Below are 15,072 nucleotides of genomic sequence, written 5' to 3' on the forward strand. Positions count from 1 at the left end.
TGCGCTATTCATTTGTATGCCTTTTCTGCAAAAGCTTGTGCGCAAAATATTGTGATATTGCAGCCAGTGCCTGCGGGAATGAGCCAGCACATATTTTATTGTCCGTATTGTTAGCAACTCTTTCATTGGGCATACTTGGCATAGGCGATCAATGCTTCCTGCGGTCCGCCGTTGTTGTTCCACGATTCTCCTTCGTTCTTCAAGGAGTTGGTGGACATTGATGATGGCACCTGTCTCCTCCTCCGTCGACATCTGCCTCCGCTCCGCACATTTTGAGCTTGGCTGCTTGTTGTAGCCGGCAACTCTCTGGAAGCCTCAGCAGGCTGTGTAGTTCTGAGCTGTTACCCGAATCACTGCTTAGTTTAGTTGTACAACTAAAAAGGAGGAGATCACTCGACAAGCTCAGCAAGCACACCGTAAGTCCATCAAATAACTTTATCCTCGTCAGTATAGCAATCTTCCACGCGGCGTATAGTGCACAGATCACCGTCCTCGTCTTCTACGAATGTAATGCTAAAATAAAATACGCAATTAATCCCCAACGCATGTGTCGCGTGAAAAGAAAAAGAGACAGCTCCGAGCACCGAAGGATTCCCTTTTGAGCCGGCGACGGCAGCAGACGACACTGCACTGCATTCGCATTGGCTGATTCGTGTCTTACGTGCTGATCTAGCGAAGTATGTGTAAGAAGGTTTCTTTCCACGCGGTAACAAAATTTATATTTCTTAGAGGTAAATACAAAGTAAGTTAATGTCGTCAAATTTAGGCTTTTTGCTTGACAGACTTGCGTCTGCCACCGAGAGTAGCGTCATTGCTCCCCGCGCCGACGAGGCTCGCCTACCCAGCGGACGACGGTGGCCTTACTGACCACTTCAGATCGTGCGTCGGCAGCGCGCGCTTGCCCGACGGTGGGCGTTGCCACGTTAGGCCGACGCACCGATGCAATGGCCAGTAATCCGCCCCAGGTTGAACAGACAGTTAGTACGGGAAAGAATCGTCATGCCGACGGTGGAAGAAAACTTGAGCACCATAACAGGGGCTGTGGTCTTCAGTAAGCTAGATGCCAACACGGGCTACTGGCACGCCCAGGTGTCGCAGGATACCCGTGAGCTCACCACATTTATTACACCACTGGGAAGGTACCAATTTCTGCGTCTTCCTTTTGGTATAGCCACAGCGCCGGAGTTTTTTCAGCGTGAGATGCTCAACATCCTGGAAGGCTTGGAAGGAACCACTTGTCACATGGATGATATCCTGGTCTATGGGAGAAACGTTGAAGAACATGACAGGCGTCTGCATGCTGTTCTGTGCAGATTGACGGAGCCAGGTGTGACACTCAACGCAAAGAAATGCCAATTTAGAACAGCGAGGATTCACTTTCTGGGTCACATCTTGTCGGCCGACGGCATTTCTGCTGATTCCGAAAAGGTCGAGGCGATCGAGAAGATGTCTCCGCCAACGTCAAGAGCTGAGCTCAAGTCGTTTTTCGGCATGCTCAATCATCTGGCAAAGTTCATGCCCGGATTAGCAGAGAAAACGACTCCACTGAGGGAGCTGTTGCCTATGGACGCCCCGTGGACGTGGGGACCATCGCAACAGAAGGCATTCGAGGCCGTGAAGAGGGATCTCTCAACAGCTCCAGTCCTCGCATACTACAACCCGCAACGTCCCTTGACCCTGTCAGTCGATGCCTCGTCTTACGGACTCGGGGCTGTTCTTCTTCAAGAAGGCGAGGATTCTGTCCGTCGTCCAGTAGCCTACGCGTCGCGAGCCTTGTCTGCGGCGGGGCAACGCTATGCGCAGATCGAAAAAGAAGCGCTGGCCGTGGCCTGGGGGTGCAGTAAGTTCAGAATGTACGTCTTGGGGCTCCAATTCCTCGTCGAGACCGACCACAAACCACTGGTCCCAATCTTCTCTACGAAGAATATCGCGGACATGACTCCTCGCATCCAACGGCTCAGGCTTCGCACCATCGAGTACGACTTCGAGATCGTCCACGTTCCTGGAAGGCAGCTCTATACGGCGGATGTTCTTTCGAGGAACCCGGTGACCACCAGTGGGCTGGCGGACGACACGTTAGAGACCGAGGTGCGCGAATACGAGGCGCTGGCGCTTTTGCCAGCGTCACCCACCATGCTTTCAAATATACGGGAAGCTCTACAGAGAGATGGGACTCTCCGACGAGTCATCGAGTTCACGAGGTCACAGTGGCTTTCGCACAACTCCCTGCCTGCGGAGCTAAGGAAATTCGCCAACGTAGCCGACGAGCTGTCTTCAGTGGACGGGCTTCTACTAAGAGGTAGTAGACTAGTGATCCCTCCAAGTCTCAGGGAGATGGTCATAGAAATCGCGATACGCCAGGCGCCAGAGGGCGGACGCCGAGAGATACAACACTCGCCATCGAGCAAGGCACCGACCGAGGCTGCAGGACCAGACGAGAGTACGTGTGCTGACGGGTGCGGCGGCCCATGGAGTAATACTGGGCCAGGCGGATAGTCCCAGGTCATACGTAGTGCACACGGACTGGGACCACGCGGCGGACGAGTTGGGACCTGCAGGAGCAACATGCGGCAGTGCAGAAGCCAACCGAACAGGCAGCCATCCTAGAACCGCAAACGAGGACTAAGTCTGGTCGGGTGGTTAGAAAACCGGAACGATACGGCTATCAGTAAGGTTTCGCTGAAGGGGGAAGCTGTGATGATAGTGGAACATGTACGAAGATGATGACGACGACGTATGTAGCGCGAGGGAAGGAGATGATTAAACTGGATAGCACTGGAGATTATTAAAGCTAGTCTGGTTCTTGGGGAATACGGCTGCGATTCTCTCGCTCGGGACATGACAAGAGTCGTCGTTGCGCCGCCCAAAAAGCCTGAATCCGAGCGGAATCCACTTATCAGCCATCTAGTCCGCGCCATATTGATGCTGTCCGCGAGCTGGTCCACAGCTTCCTGGTCGCGTTGAATGTAATCTACAGGAATAACCGGCTTATGACCCATTGGCGCCAGTGATAAGGGTGGCTTTGTTGCCAAACTGAAAGAGTTCAAGGACGAAAGGCTTTCGAAGCAAGAAGTACGCATGTGTCTTCTGTCCTTGGATTGTAAACAACGATCAGCATCAGTATGGCGTCGGCGACCGGTTGACGACTGGATAACAATAGAGCACGACGAAGGAGGTCGTTCAGCCGTGACGTCGCATGACGCGCTTTAAGTTAGGCTCCTCCTAATGGCCAAACTCTCTCTATAAACGGCTCTGCATACCGTCCCATACAGTCTCTTGAAGAAAAGTAGGACCGACAAGGCTAACCATTTCAGTGACTTTCATCGTTCACCGAAGGTCGCCTCCCTTTCAGGGACCATCGTAATCCCCTCAAGACCATGGCTGTTGTGCGCGACCTTGTTCTTCTCTAGGTTCGAGCGTAGGTCAACTCTACCAAAGTGGTGGCGCTTTCCAACACTATGACGTCATTTGTTTACAAACAGGAAGAGGTCTATTGAGAGACAAGCGGGTGACGCCATAAAGCAGCATATCATTTTTCCTTCTCTTTGTTTTCTACTGTGACCTATGCTAATGTTACTAAGATGCACTGCAGCGCGGCAACCTCCTTCCTCGAGGCAACTTGTCTATCAATATCTCTAGGTGAGAACACTGACCTATGTGCAGCGTATGCTTGTGACGTCAAAGAAAGCATCTCACAAAAAGATTTTTATCAGCTTTTATTTTCTGTCTCATAAATCCGAAATCTGTACATAGTACTCTTTGGTAATCGCATCACATAACTTCAACAACCGTTAATATCAATCAGATTGTAAAAAATCGAAATTGACTCACATATTATATCACACTTCTAGTGAGTCGTATGGTAGTTTCTCAGTGATGTACAAAAATATACATGCTCTGACTCGCATACCTGCACAGGCTCATGGGGCATAGCAAATTAGAAAATAACATGATAAAATAACAAATGATATGCAAGATCATAAAAGAAAGCGTGCCAAGTAGATACAAATTTTTCCACAACATCATGTGGTTCATAGAGACATTATACATCAGATATGCATGAAAACATTAGACAATTTACACTTGTTGACTAAAAGCATGAATGTACGTGATGCAGCAAAACAAATTACTTTGTAGCATGCATAATGTGCTGCAACACAAGTGTGTTATGTAAAATTACTCTTCATGACCGCTTTATCACCTAGCAAAAAGTACATACAAGGCAGAAGTATCACAGTTCAGTGACCACGTTCACTCTAAAAGCGGCACAATGCAGTTCATCCTCAAAAGCTAACAAAAAATAAAGATCATGTTGTCTATCAATGATGAAAACACGAACACCTGGAACTCTCAAATAGTGACGTAAGCAGTACAACAAGAAGGCTAGCGCAATGATTCACAAAAATAACAATATGGCACATGACACATCACTTACTATGTTCCCATTGCCAGGAATGTCCAGGTTTTGGCTTGAATTGTTGCTGTGCTCCACACAGGATTTTGCTTGAATTATTGGAATTCCCTGCATGGTGTTTGCATGCACCCTCACATTTTAACGTTATACTTGGTAAAATACGTTTTTACTACAGATTTGCATCATCACCATCGCCAAAGCTCAAATGCAGGCACTTCCACGAGCTTGTGTGTAGTTCCTTTAGAGTTTTTCTTTTCCACACGAAAGATCAGCTCTTTCATGCAATATCACCCGATTTTATCTTGCTCTCCAGCTTCAGACATGAGCATCTATTTATACGACAGATCACAGCATCACGATACAACTATCATGTTCATGGTACACGGTAGGCATCACAATCGCGGTACCCTACACAATGTGCTCTAGCATGAAGTTTATGAAACAAAAGCCAACAGTTAAACTGTGTCTACAAAGGGCTTCAAAGTAAGTGATGACAGAAGTGATTTCTGGTACATTCTCTAGCTGAATAAAGTGTTGAGTAATACAGTTGAGTAATACATTTTATATATTAATTTTGTTCACGTGATCAGTCATATTTTGACACAACATTGGTGAGTATACCACCAATGTTCTTTGACGTTCAAGGGTGACAAACACAAATAAACCAGAAGAATGCAGTCACAGAAATCATATACAGCGAGGAAAAAACAAAAAAACAAGCCAGGAGAGTGGAAAAGGGGGAAGCAGAGAATGTCTAGTTCACCATGTTAACCCAGAGTCGTTTATAAAGTGAGTTCCGCCATTTTCTAATATTTTGCCCCCTTGTGGGTGGAACCTATTTCGACACCAGTTGCCATTGCGCCACCCAAAAAGCCTCTATCCAAGCATAATCCATCCAGAATCCACTTATCAGCCATTTGGGGTGCGCTATTTTGATGCTGTCCGCCACCTGGTCGACAGGTGCTTTGTCGCATACAATGAAATCTACAGAGATCGCCAGCTTATGAACCACCGCCTCTTGTGATATGGGGAGCTTTGATGCCAAACTGAAAGAGTTCAAGGATGAAGGATTTTCGAAGGGCAAGTACGCACATGTCTTCCCTCCTTGCATCAGAAATAACGTTCAGCAGCAAAATGGCGTCGACAGCCGGCTGATGCCAGGGCAACAATAGAGCCCAGCGGGGGAAGTCATTCAGATGTGACGTGGCATGGCACGCTTCAAACTGAGTTCCTCCCAATGGCCAAACTCTCTCTATAAACGGCTCTGCGTTAACCCACACCTCAGTTTGAAGGTTGCCATGATGATATGACCATCGCTGCTGCGCTAAAATTAGTGGAGTTGATAAGGCAACATTTCAGCAGTCTTGCGTAGTAACTCTTTGCAGTAAATAGTTACAGTAACTAGCTACTTTTCCATAAAAGTAACCTGTAACCATAACTACCTAGCTATCCACTTTTGGTTGAAGTAACTAAAATAGAACTAAGTTACTGAGGTACTGCAACAATTTCCATGCAACATGATCAGTGTAGAAACAACGGGTTGAAAGCATGCAGGCGCACTACATTGCAACTCTGACGCATTATATACCCTCCCAAGCCAGACGTCTTAAAGGAGCCCAGCCCTTAGCCCTTAAAGGAGCACTGCAGAACAAGAGGATGTTGTGACATGTGCTACTCCCCTCGCATGACCAGTTGTGTACAGCGACACAGCTCAAGCGTGTATAAGTGGCGCGTGAGATGAGAAGGAAAAAAACAAAGAGAAAAGACGTGGGGGCATTCTTCCACGCGTGAGGATCATGCGAGAATCATACCAGTCGTCCGCTGCTGCTTTCCCCAACAGTTTTTCGTGAATTCAATTGCACAGTTATAGCGCGCCACAGAGCATGGTGACTCCTGGTGGGCAGCTTGACAGACGAGGCTGGATTTTGAGCGATGTGTCACCTCACTGTTCCTTTAAAATCGAATTCTGCAAGATTTTTGCATCTGTCGGAGGAATCACTTTGAATGGGTCACTTTGCATGGTGGACTTAAGTAGTCAGGTTAATGGCTTGGTTAAAAAGAAAAAAAAAAAGGCAGAGGCTGTGTTGGTGGTGACTGTGACAGAGTTGGCCTGTAAGAGTTGACTTGTGCCAAAGTATAGTTACTTTTTTTTAGTAACTTACCCACGACTGCATCTTTCTAAAATCAAGTGCAGTTCTCCTGCATACTCTGTGTGCAAGCTGTGTTTGCTAGAGCTCTGCGAATTTCGAAATTTCGAATACAAAACTAATATTGTCTGATGTTATTGGAATGCTATTCACAACCTATTTTCAGTGTTCGAAATTATTGAATATTTTCTAATAGTACTGAAGCGAGGTATCGTTATCGCCATTCTGCAATTGGGCTCCGCCTCGTTACATCCAAGGGTTAAGTGAAGCCCACTTCATGTTAATGTCATTGCTCTTTTGGTGTGTGGCTCCATTCGGCAAGTCGGCTTCACCTCATTACTTCGGAGCGCTAGGTGAAGCCCGCTTTACACTGTTTAGAATATTATGTCACTAAAGTCGACAAACTTTGTGAGCTCATTGTCAACACTATACTCTGGGCATTGCAGGTTCCAGTAAGTGTACTCCCAACTTTGAGAGTTATGTTCAGTAACAGGTGAAAATATGTGCAGTTTCTAAAAAAAAGTACAGGAAATTCACAATGTGAACAGAGAAATGAGGAGATGGCACACAAAGCAGGCTGCATGGACCATGTTGACTAACTCTCAATGCAGTTCACCCACAAATGCTGTCTACCACACACAGCACATAGGGACCCTTCTCTCACGATATGTTATATGGTGGTTGAAAAGGCTCACACGTTTGGAGCACATCATCATCTAATGAGCACAACACCACAAAATATTTCACCATGAGGTATTCAAAATTATTCGAATTGGGCCTTTTCTGATTATTCGAATTCGATTCGCAGTGTAAGTGAACTGTTCATGAACTATTCACAATGGAAATTTTTCTATTTGCATGGCTCCAGTGTTTGCCTTGCGTATAGTCGTGGCCGAACATGATTAGTTCCTTCCCTTTAAGGAACGAGATTTAGCCAAGCACATAGGCCTTCACAAAAAGTAAGACAGAGCATGGAACTGGAAGCAAGTATGAGTGTGCGTGTAATACGTAGTGCTACCACATCTATCGTTGCCACCCTGTTGCTGACATCATGTGCATGTGTGTGTGCATACACACGTGTGTGTGTGCCTGTTGTCCCTCCTGCTCCATTAATTTTGTAGAGTTCAATCAACTTGCTTGTATCAGCACACTTCTGGGCCCTCCATTCTCGTTGTTGTCGATATGCTTGCTCTGTACACATTATGAGAGTTTATCCCACAAGGGTAGCTCTAGAGATCAGCAATTTTTCTGTGTAGCTGTTACGTCGTGTGCCCTAAAACTGTAACCCTACCTTGCCACCAGGGTTGTTAAGTAACTCATTAAAAGTACATGAGTACTTGTATTCAGATACTTTATGTACATTGAGTAGGATACATTTTTAAGGGGGTACTTGTAAATGTAATTGAATTACTTTTTACAGGTAACTTTTACTCCTCCTTGAGTACATTTGGTTCAGTAAATGACCGAGATTAGGCATGAACAGCGCAAGTTAAGTGGGGATACGGGTGACTTAGGGTGCAAGCCTGTGAACCTCAATAAACTGTAGACAATCCAGTCCATCGAACCCACACAATCAGTGCGGCCACTCCTTTCTCACTCGCTCCCGAAGCACTGCATTATTTGTTTCCAAAAAAAGGCAATAGTAATCTTGAATTGAAGTGTATGCTCTGTGCACTTGATGCCTTGAACACTCTTCATGCAGTACCCACACAGAACGATGCAGAAATGAAACAGATTTGTGAGAAGTTAAACATTCCTGGTTTTACAAAGGCAGGCTATGACTTTATTGGGGTGTATATGCACGTCATCACCCCAGTAGCACAAGCTGTTAATTTGTTGCAAAGGGGGTACCATTATAAAGGATACTTTCTTCCGACCACAGCCGTGCTTCAAACAAAACTCACAGGGCTGTCACTTGAATGCATGAAATACTGTGCACCTCAGGTAGAGAACCTTCAATGCAGGGCTAAGAGAGTGGTTTCGCTCAATGATGTCAGATGAAAGGTTAGTTGTGGCTGCCATGTCATTTCCACAATTCAAAACACATTGGCTAGAGGACAGGAAACAGTGCCTTGCGTGGCAGTTGTAGAAGCCAGAAATACAGAAAATGAGCTGCACGCAGTACATTACTGCAGATAGTGGCGCTCAGGGTTGTGACACACTTTTTCATTCAATCCAACAAGAACATCTGTTCCGGAGTAGGAAGAGGAGTTTCTAAAGTACACAGCCTTAACGACACTGAAAGACATTAGTGTCTTGCAGCCCTTCCCAGTATTCAAGTCTGTATTTTTGAAGTAGAGCACTGGACTGCCAAGCAGTGCCGCAGCTAAGAGGCTGTTTAATTTGGGGTGTCTTGTGACTACAAACCTCCGACCATGCAAGAATGATACAAATTTTGGAATGGCTGTGCTCTTTTGAGCAAACAAAAGAAACAAAAATTCATTTCACAACGAGCTATCGACATATGATAGCTTTCTAATGCAGCATTGCTTGTCAGTCCAGTGTTACGTACTAAGTCTAGTCATGTGCTATCAGTCAGAGCTATGTAGTCAGTGTGTGCCCAATCTGTTATTCAAAGAAAGATCCATAGAAACAGGAAGAGGACTGGAAGGAAAAGTGATAGCAGCCAGGCATATCATTCAAGTGGCAAAATATAGAAAGTAACTGTAAAACTACTGAGTATATTTTTGGGTATCTGTAACTGTAGCTGTAACTCAGATACTTTTTCAAAGTAACTTTAACAACCCGGCTTACCACGCAACGGGTCATCTAGAAATGCTAGAAGTGTCACAATGCCTTGAAAGTAATGGAGATCCTTACAATGCTTCTTGACAGAGTGGTCACAATGTTGAGCAGCAGGAAAGCATGCAGACTGCTTGGTATCATGTTGTTGCCATAGCCTCTTCATAATCATCATCTTTTGCTAGTTGCTAAAGGGTGCACATCAAGCAGACTCTTGGGTTAAAGAGCAGCTTGGAGCAGGATTGCCACTTGATATGGGTCTTAGTTCCACTGCAACAAGAAAGAGAAATGTGAAGCATCATGCATGCCTTACTAAGGTAATACGTTACATCAAAAACTGTGCTAGAACTGTTCCATGTAACGTCCAGGAACTCCACTCATTTTTAAATATCCAGCAAAGAAATTCATGTTTCACATGAAAAGTGTTTGGTATGAATTATTCCAAGTTGTGGGTTCAAGGATCCGGAAAGAATGCCCCCGGAAAAAAAGTCCCCAGGAAAAAAGTATCCGGGAAAGGAGGTACCAGCAGTCACAGGCGGAAAAAATGTCCCTTGGGTGCTGCTACCAGGTGCAATCCCACGATCCAGTGCTCTAGTAAGCATGTGTCCAGCAAACTCTGCATTTTTAATTGTGGGATATCCAGTGTAGTACATGGATAGTGGTTTGTTTCGAACATATCAGATGCATGTGTGTTGCGAATCGTGCTATTTGTTAGAACGTTTAGTGTGCCCCTCTGGTGCAAACTGGTGTGGGGTTGAAAAGTACAAAATTATTCTGAGAAAAAAAAAAAAAACTAAAAAAAAAACGGAAAAAAGAACGGCTTAACACAAACAATTAATTCGCAAGGTGCTTATCGAATCGAATCGGGATTAACCGAAAATGTTAGACGTTCTAATTGAAAATAGGTTAGTGGTTTGACACCTTTGTTCTGCAAATCAGTGAACTATAATAAAGGGACATCTAAAAGAAACGGCAACCTGTTTTAGGGCTCATGCGTCAAGCATAAAGTGGTACCTGAACTTTTTGAAATACGAGGGGTGTTCAAGTCAAACCGGGACTTTTCATTTTGCGCAAAAGTAAAATGAACTTACAGTTTTAGTTTTATTTTTCAACGTAATCTCTAGCTGCACTAATGATGCACTTGTCCCAGCGTTTCATGAGGGCTTGGATGCCAGCAGCGTAGAAATCCTTACAGGCGCGTAGCAGCCATCATCGGACCGCATTCTTGACCTCATCGTCGCAGCTGAAGTGGCGGCCCCCAAGGAACGCCTTCAGCGGCCCGAAGAGTTGGAAATCGCTGGGGACGAGGTCTGAACTGTAAGGGGGGTGGCAGCAACTCCCAGCCAAGTTCCTGTAAAGTGCATGTTGTGAAATGTGCGGTACGCGGGCATACATTGTCCTGTAGGAGGAGGACTCCTTTGGTGATGAGGCCCGGCCGCTTTTGCTTCAGCGCCTTATGCACACCCCTGAGAACCTGGCAGTAATATGCACTATTGATGCTGGTACCACTGGGCAGGAAATCAACATGAACAACGCCAGCCTTGTCCCAGAAAACCATGGCTATGACCTTATTTGCAGACGGGGTGCTTCGGAGCTTCTTGGGAGCTGGCAAGCCCGGATGCTTCTACTGTTTTGATGCGAGTTTAGACTCAGGAGTGAAATGGTGCACCCACGTTTCATCACACGTGATAATCCGATCAAGGAACAGCTGTCCTTCAGTGTCGAAACGGTACCTTAGCTCTTGGGGGATTTCCAGTCTTCTCTGCCGGTCAAGCACAGAGAGCTGCCTCGGGACCCAACGGGCACTAACTTGCCGAAACTAGAGGTGTTCATTAATGATATTGTTCAACGTTCCCATAGAAAGGTCCGTCTTACGAGCCAGTTTGAGACATGTCAGTCCTTGAGGATCAGGCGCTCCAGAAATTGGATGTTCTCAGGATCTCTGAAACTGGGCTCTGAGCCGCCACGGCCAGGATCGTCCTGCACTGATGTATAGCCGTCTCGGAACCGTTTGCACCACTCAGACGCTTTGCTGCGGCTCAGTGTATCGTGGCCATACTGAGCCTGAAGTCTTCTGAGAATTTCAGGTGACTTTACGTCTTCATTCACGAGAAACTTCATGACAATTTGCTGTTCGATGTGCGCGCTCACCTCGTTGTCGGCCATCTTGTCCAGCACGTGCCGTCTGTTTTGCACCACCATATGGTGAACGCGGAGGCCTGTCGCGTGTGAAAATGACGAAAAAGAAGTAGCGCGAGCCATTTGTACACTCAGGAGACAAAGTCCCAGTTTGACTTGAACACCCCTGGACAAATACTGACAAAACCGGCGGTTGTACACAAGACTATGGAATCTCTGTGCATTTTGCTGACCGTGAAAAAACAATGAAATCATGGCAGAAAAAAAGGAAAACAAATGTGCTGGTGAGTAATTCATGAGTCAAACACCGACACTAGGGATAACAAAAACAGGAACACACAAAAAAGTCTCCAAACTCTGTCCCCCCCCCCCTGTTGTGTCAGTTTTAGTCGTCCCTAGTCTCTGGATTTTACTGAAAAGACAGTTCTCAAAGGCATCGGCTGCGCAATCGGGTTTTAATATAAAGAGCAGAAAAGTGTCAATGCAAATGCAAGAAAACGAAAAGTATGTGTATCTGTTACATTCTGTGTTCTATTTCATTGAACTAGAATGAATGCAGATATCTGTCTTCTGCAATAGTTGAGCCTCTGTATGCAATAAGGGGATAAGTCGAAAAATCCCACCCCGAGGAAACTGCGAGTGAATATTTGGGAAAGTAATTGCAGATGAGTTTCCTTGAATAGCGCAAATGCAAAATGTGTAACATGTATGCATGTGTCTACTCTACATGCATGTTCCATTGGCATCGTTTCTGAGTGTGTAACATAGCAGAAATTGAACAAAGCACAGGAGCAGGACATATTTACGTTTTCCATATTACACTGCACGCACAGGGTTTTCGTGCAGGAAAAAACATTTTTCACCAGTCGAACTCCTATGGTGACGGCAGGACGGACGAAGTTACCTTTGTGCAGTGCAGTAGCCTAGATAGTGATTATCGTGCTGCTAAACGAGGACAATCTTGAAAATAATGCCTGTATGGCCAACAAAATATGACTTGTTAGCTTAGTGAACATGTTCTTCCGATTACAACGCTCAGTAGCACTGCTGACACGGTCACGTGAGGTAGGAAGTCATTGATGCTTTTATTCTTGAAGGTTACAAAAGCGCGAGTAACTTGGCGGCATGAGCTGCGTTGCTCATCTGTAGAAAGCGAAAGTCGAAGTGAAGAGTGAGAGGGGCTTGTACGGCTTCACGAGGCTCCCTCTCTCGGAGAGCGTGCTAAGGAGCAGATTACAAATCCCTTCAAACTCAAAAATCCCAAAATAGTCGAAACGGTTGTGATATTCTGAAAGCCCACATCCAGCTGTCCCCAAAATGAACCTTCATTCTCTCAGTTCGGTACAGTACCATGTCAAAAAAATAGATAATTCATTCCGAAACACACATGGGCGCAGCCATTTTTATGACGTAGATGCACCCGAACGGGCATTGTGACGTGTACGCGCCTTCGTACTTGTCAGTGGATTTCAGCCACGGCTTCTCGCGGATTCACGTATCTGTGCTTGAAGATGGCGGACAGCCGGGTTCCACCGTTCCGCGATAAGTAAACAGTGTAGCAGCTGCGAACTCATTCGCGAACCAACCTCTGTGCGATGCTGTGACTGGAATTCGTCGTTTGTGTTTTGTGAGCACGTACAATTTGTATCAAGTCGCGTCTGCATTGGCCCCTTTACAGCACTTGCCCATTGTAGAGACTGACGTTTCGACAGCCGTGTTAGCAAGAAAATGCCGACAGCGTTTTATTCCTGCAGGAAAAAATTGTGCTATGTATTTGAGAAACTGCATACTGCTATGGGACAAGTTTTACGTACGATTTATCAATGTGCAACAGCGTCGACGATGGTATGTAACGACGAGAGACGTAAAACAAAATACAAATCACATTTTAAACTTTTTGTGGGATTCTGTGCATTTTCCAGAAGCTTTCTTTGAATCACACACTCCCATGTCACGCTGCGTTGTGTGGCACGCTACAAACTACTGCATTTTATGTCTAACATCTGGATATTGTTTGTAATGAGCACCATCGCACAAAAACATGCACACGAAAGCTCCAGTAGCCATGTGGTTGCACACTATGCAGACGCAAAAGAAGTACCAGAGCACATATTGCCACTTAGAAATGTGGTGCTGAAGAGTTAGGGCATAGCATAGATCCTAGAAATCAGGTGCACCTTATCCTTCTGTAGAGTGCTCTTTCAATTCACAACTCAGCCCATGGGGTGTAAAAGTGTTAGAGGCAATTATGTGACTTGTCGTCCTGGGTGACATCACTGGCCAGCCTCGGAATTAATTCCGTCCTCAGGAATTATTGTACAAATCACTTTGTATGTAGGACATGATAAGCAATATGTAAGTTGCAACCTTGTCTGCAGCATTCTCGATTGCCTCTTACCTTTACAGTTAGAGACACGTTACCAAACCATTTGCAAAGGGCACTCTTACAGGGGCCATATAACTTGAGTTTTTAATTTATAAAAATATAAGTATACAATATGTAATATGAAATTTATATAAAATAAAAGATAACATTTATAAAAAGAATTTATAAAAATAAATAAAAAGGCTTCATGGAAGCAATCCGTTAGCATACCCATTGCACATGAAGCACAATTATATATGCTTGGACATCATCTAATTAATCTTCTGAACCATATGTGTGGCTGCATATGACATTTTTTATGCATATGCTCTACCTTCCTATTCCTACATGTGCACACGAATATATGTGAAGTGGCAAAAAGCAACGCTAGACTCTACCATCATTATGCCCCTTTAACTTTTCCACATTTATGTCTCGTGAACAGGGAATATCTCACTAGAAAGGAAGACATTTGTGCATTGTTTGGCAAGCAAATAAATATATTTATTTACATTTTCCATCAATCAACAATGTTGTGACCTGGTGCAAATATTAATGTCAACAAGGAAAGTACTTACAAATTATTCCTATGTGCTCAAATCCAGATATGACAATTCTCTTTTTGTACCTCAGCACAGTACAGTTTCAAAATTAACAAACTGCACAGCATCAGCAATCTTAAAGTATCTCAAGAGGGGAATCACATAAAGTTCCAATAATAGACTCTGCAAACAAAGCTCCAAAAAACAAAGTACTTCAAGAAAAATTTGAATAATCGTTGCCGTTGTGATATGTACTACTATGCACAGTTCATGAATGGAACATGTTACCTCATTGCATTGCCTCCATGTGAGCACTAGAACAGGCAGCTTTTTAGGTCGCCCTTTTCGTGTTTTTCTATTGTTTTTTTTTTCTGTTTTTGCAATAGCAAGCATGGCCATAGTGAAACACAAGCAGCCAAGGACAGGATGAGACATCTACAATGCGACTGCTAGCTCTAAACTGATATATTTATTAGCAGACTTTGGAATATACACATATATGCTGCTAAGCAAATGACAATTTAACCAATAGAATAACAGACAAGAAAAAAGGGTTATATATCTTCCCCTCTCCTCATTCTATTTCACAGGCAGCCCTAGCATCATTCTGAGTGTGTTCGTGCGTTCCCTTTGAGATAACGTATCTCGGACAGAAGCAAATCCAACAGCGGACTGCTTACACATGCAACTGTCTTGGATTTCTCTAACCACTTGTTATTTAAC

At 44.8% G+C, this 15,072-nt stretch overlaps 1 protein-coding gene across 2 annotated transcripts in view; it reads right to left on the minus strand.

The window, feature by feature from the left end:
* Positions 1-3,699: 3,699 nt before the first annotated feature.
* Positions 3,700-15,072, minus strand: part of LOC135378522 (uncharacterized) — a 41,170-nt gene continuing 29,797 nt past the window's right edge. Inside the window, exons 8-9 of one of the 2 annotated variants that reach the window (XR_010418433.1) lie at positions 9,382-9,573; positions 3,700-4,522 (exon numbers count right to left, since the gene is read on the minus strand). Coding sequence is in view for 1 of the 2 variants with exons in the window: in XM_064611575.1 (XP_064467645.1) it covers positions 9,506-9,573 (68 nt within the window). In the remaining variant the exon portion in view is untranslated. Of the gene's footprint in view, positions 9,574-15,072 lie in introns of both variants that reach the window. The other variant, XM_064611575.1, reaches the window with a different exon arrangement.

The sequence above is a fragment of the Ornithodoros turicata genome, chromosome 1, assembly GCF_037126465.1.
Source record: "Ornithodoros turicata isolate Travis chromosome 1, ASM3712646v1, whole genome shotgun sequence".
NCBI lineage: Eukaryota > Metazoa > Arthropoda > Arachnida > Ixodida > Argasidae > Ornithodoros > Ornithodoros turicata.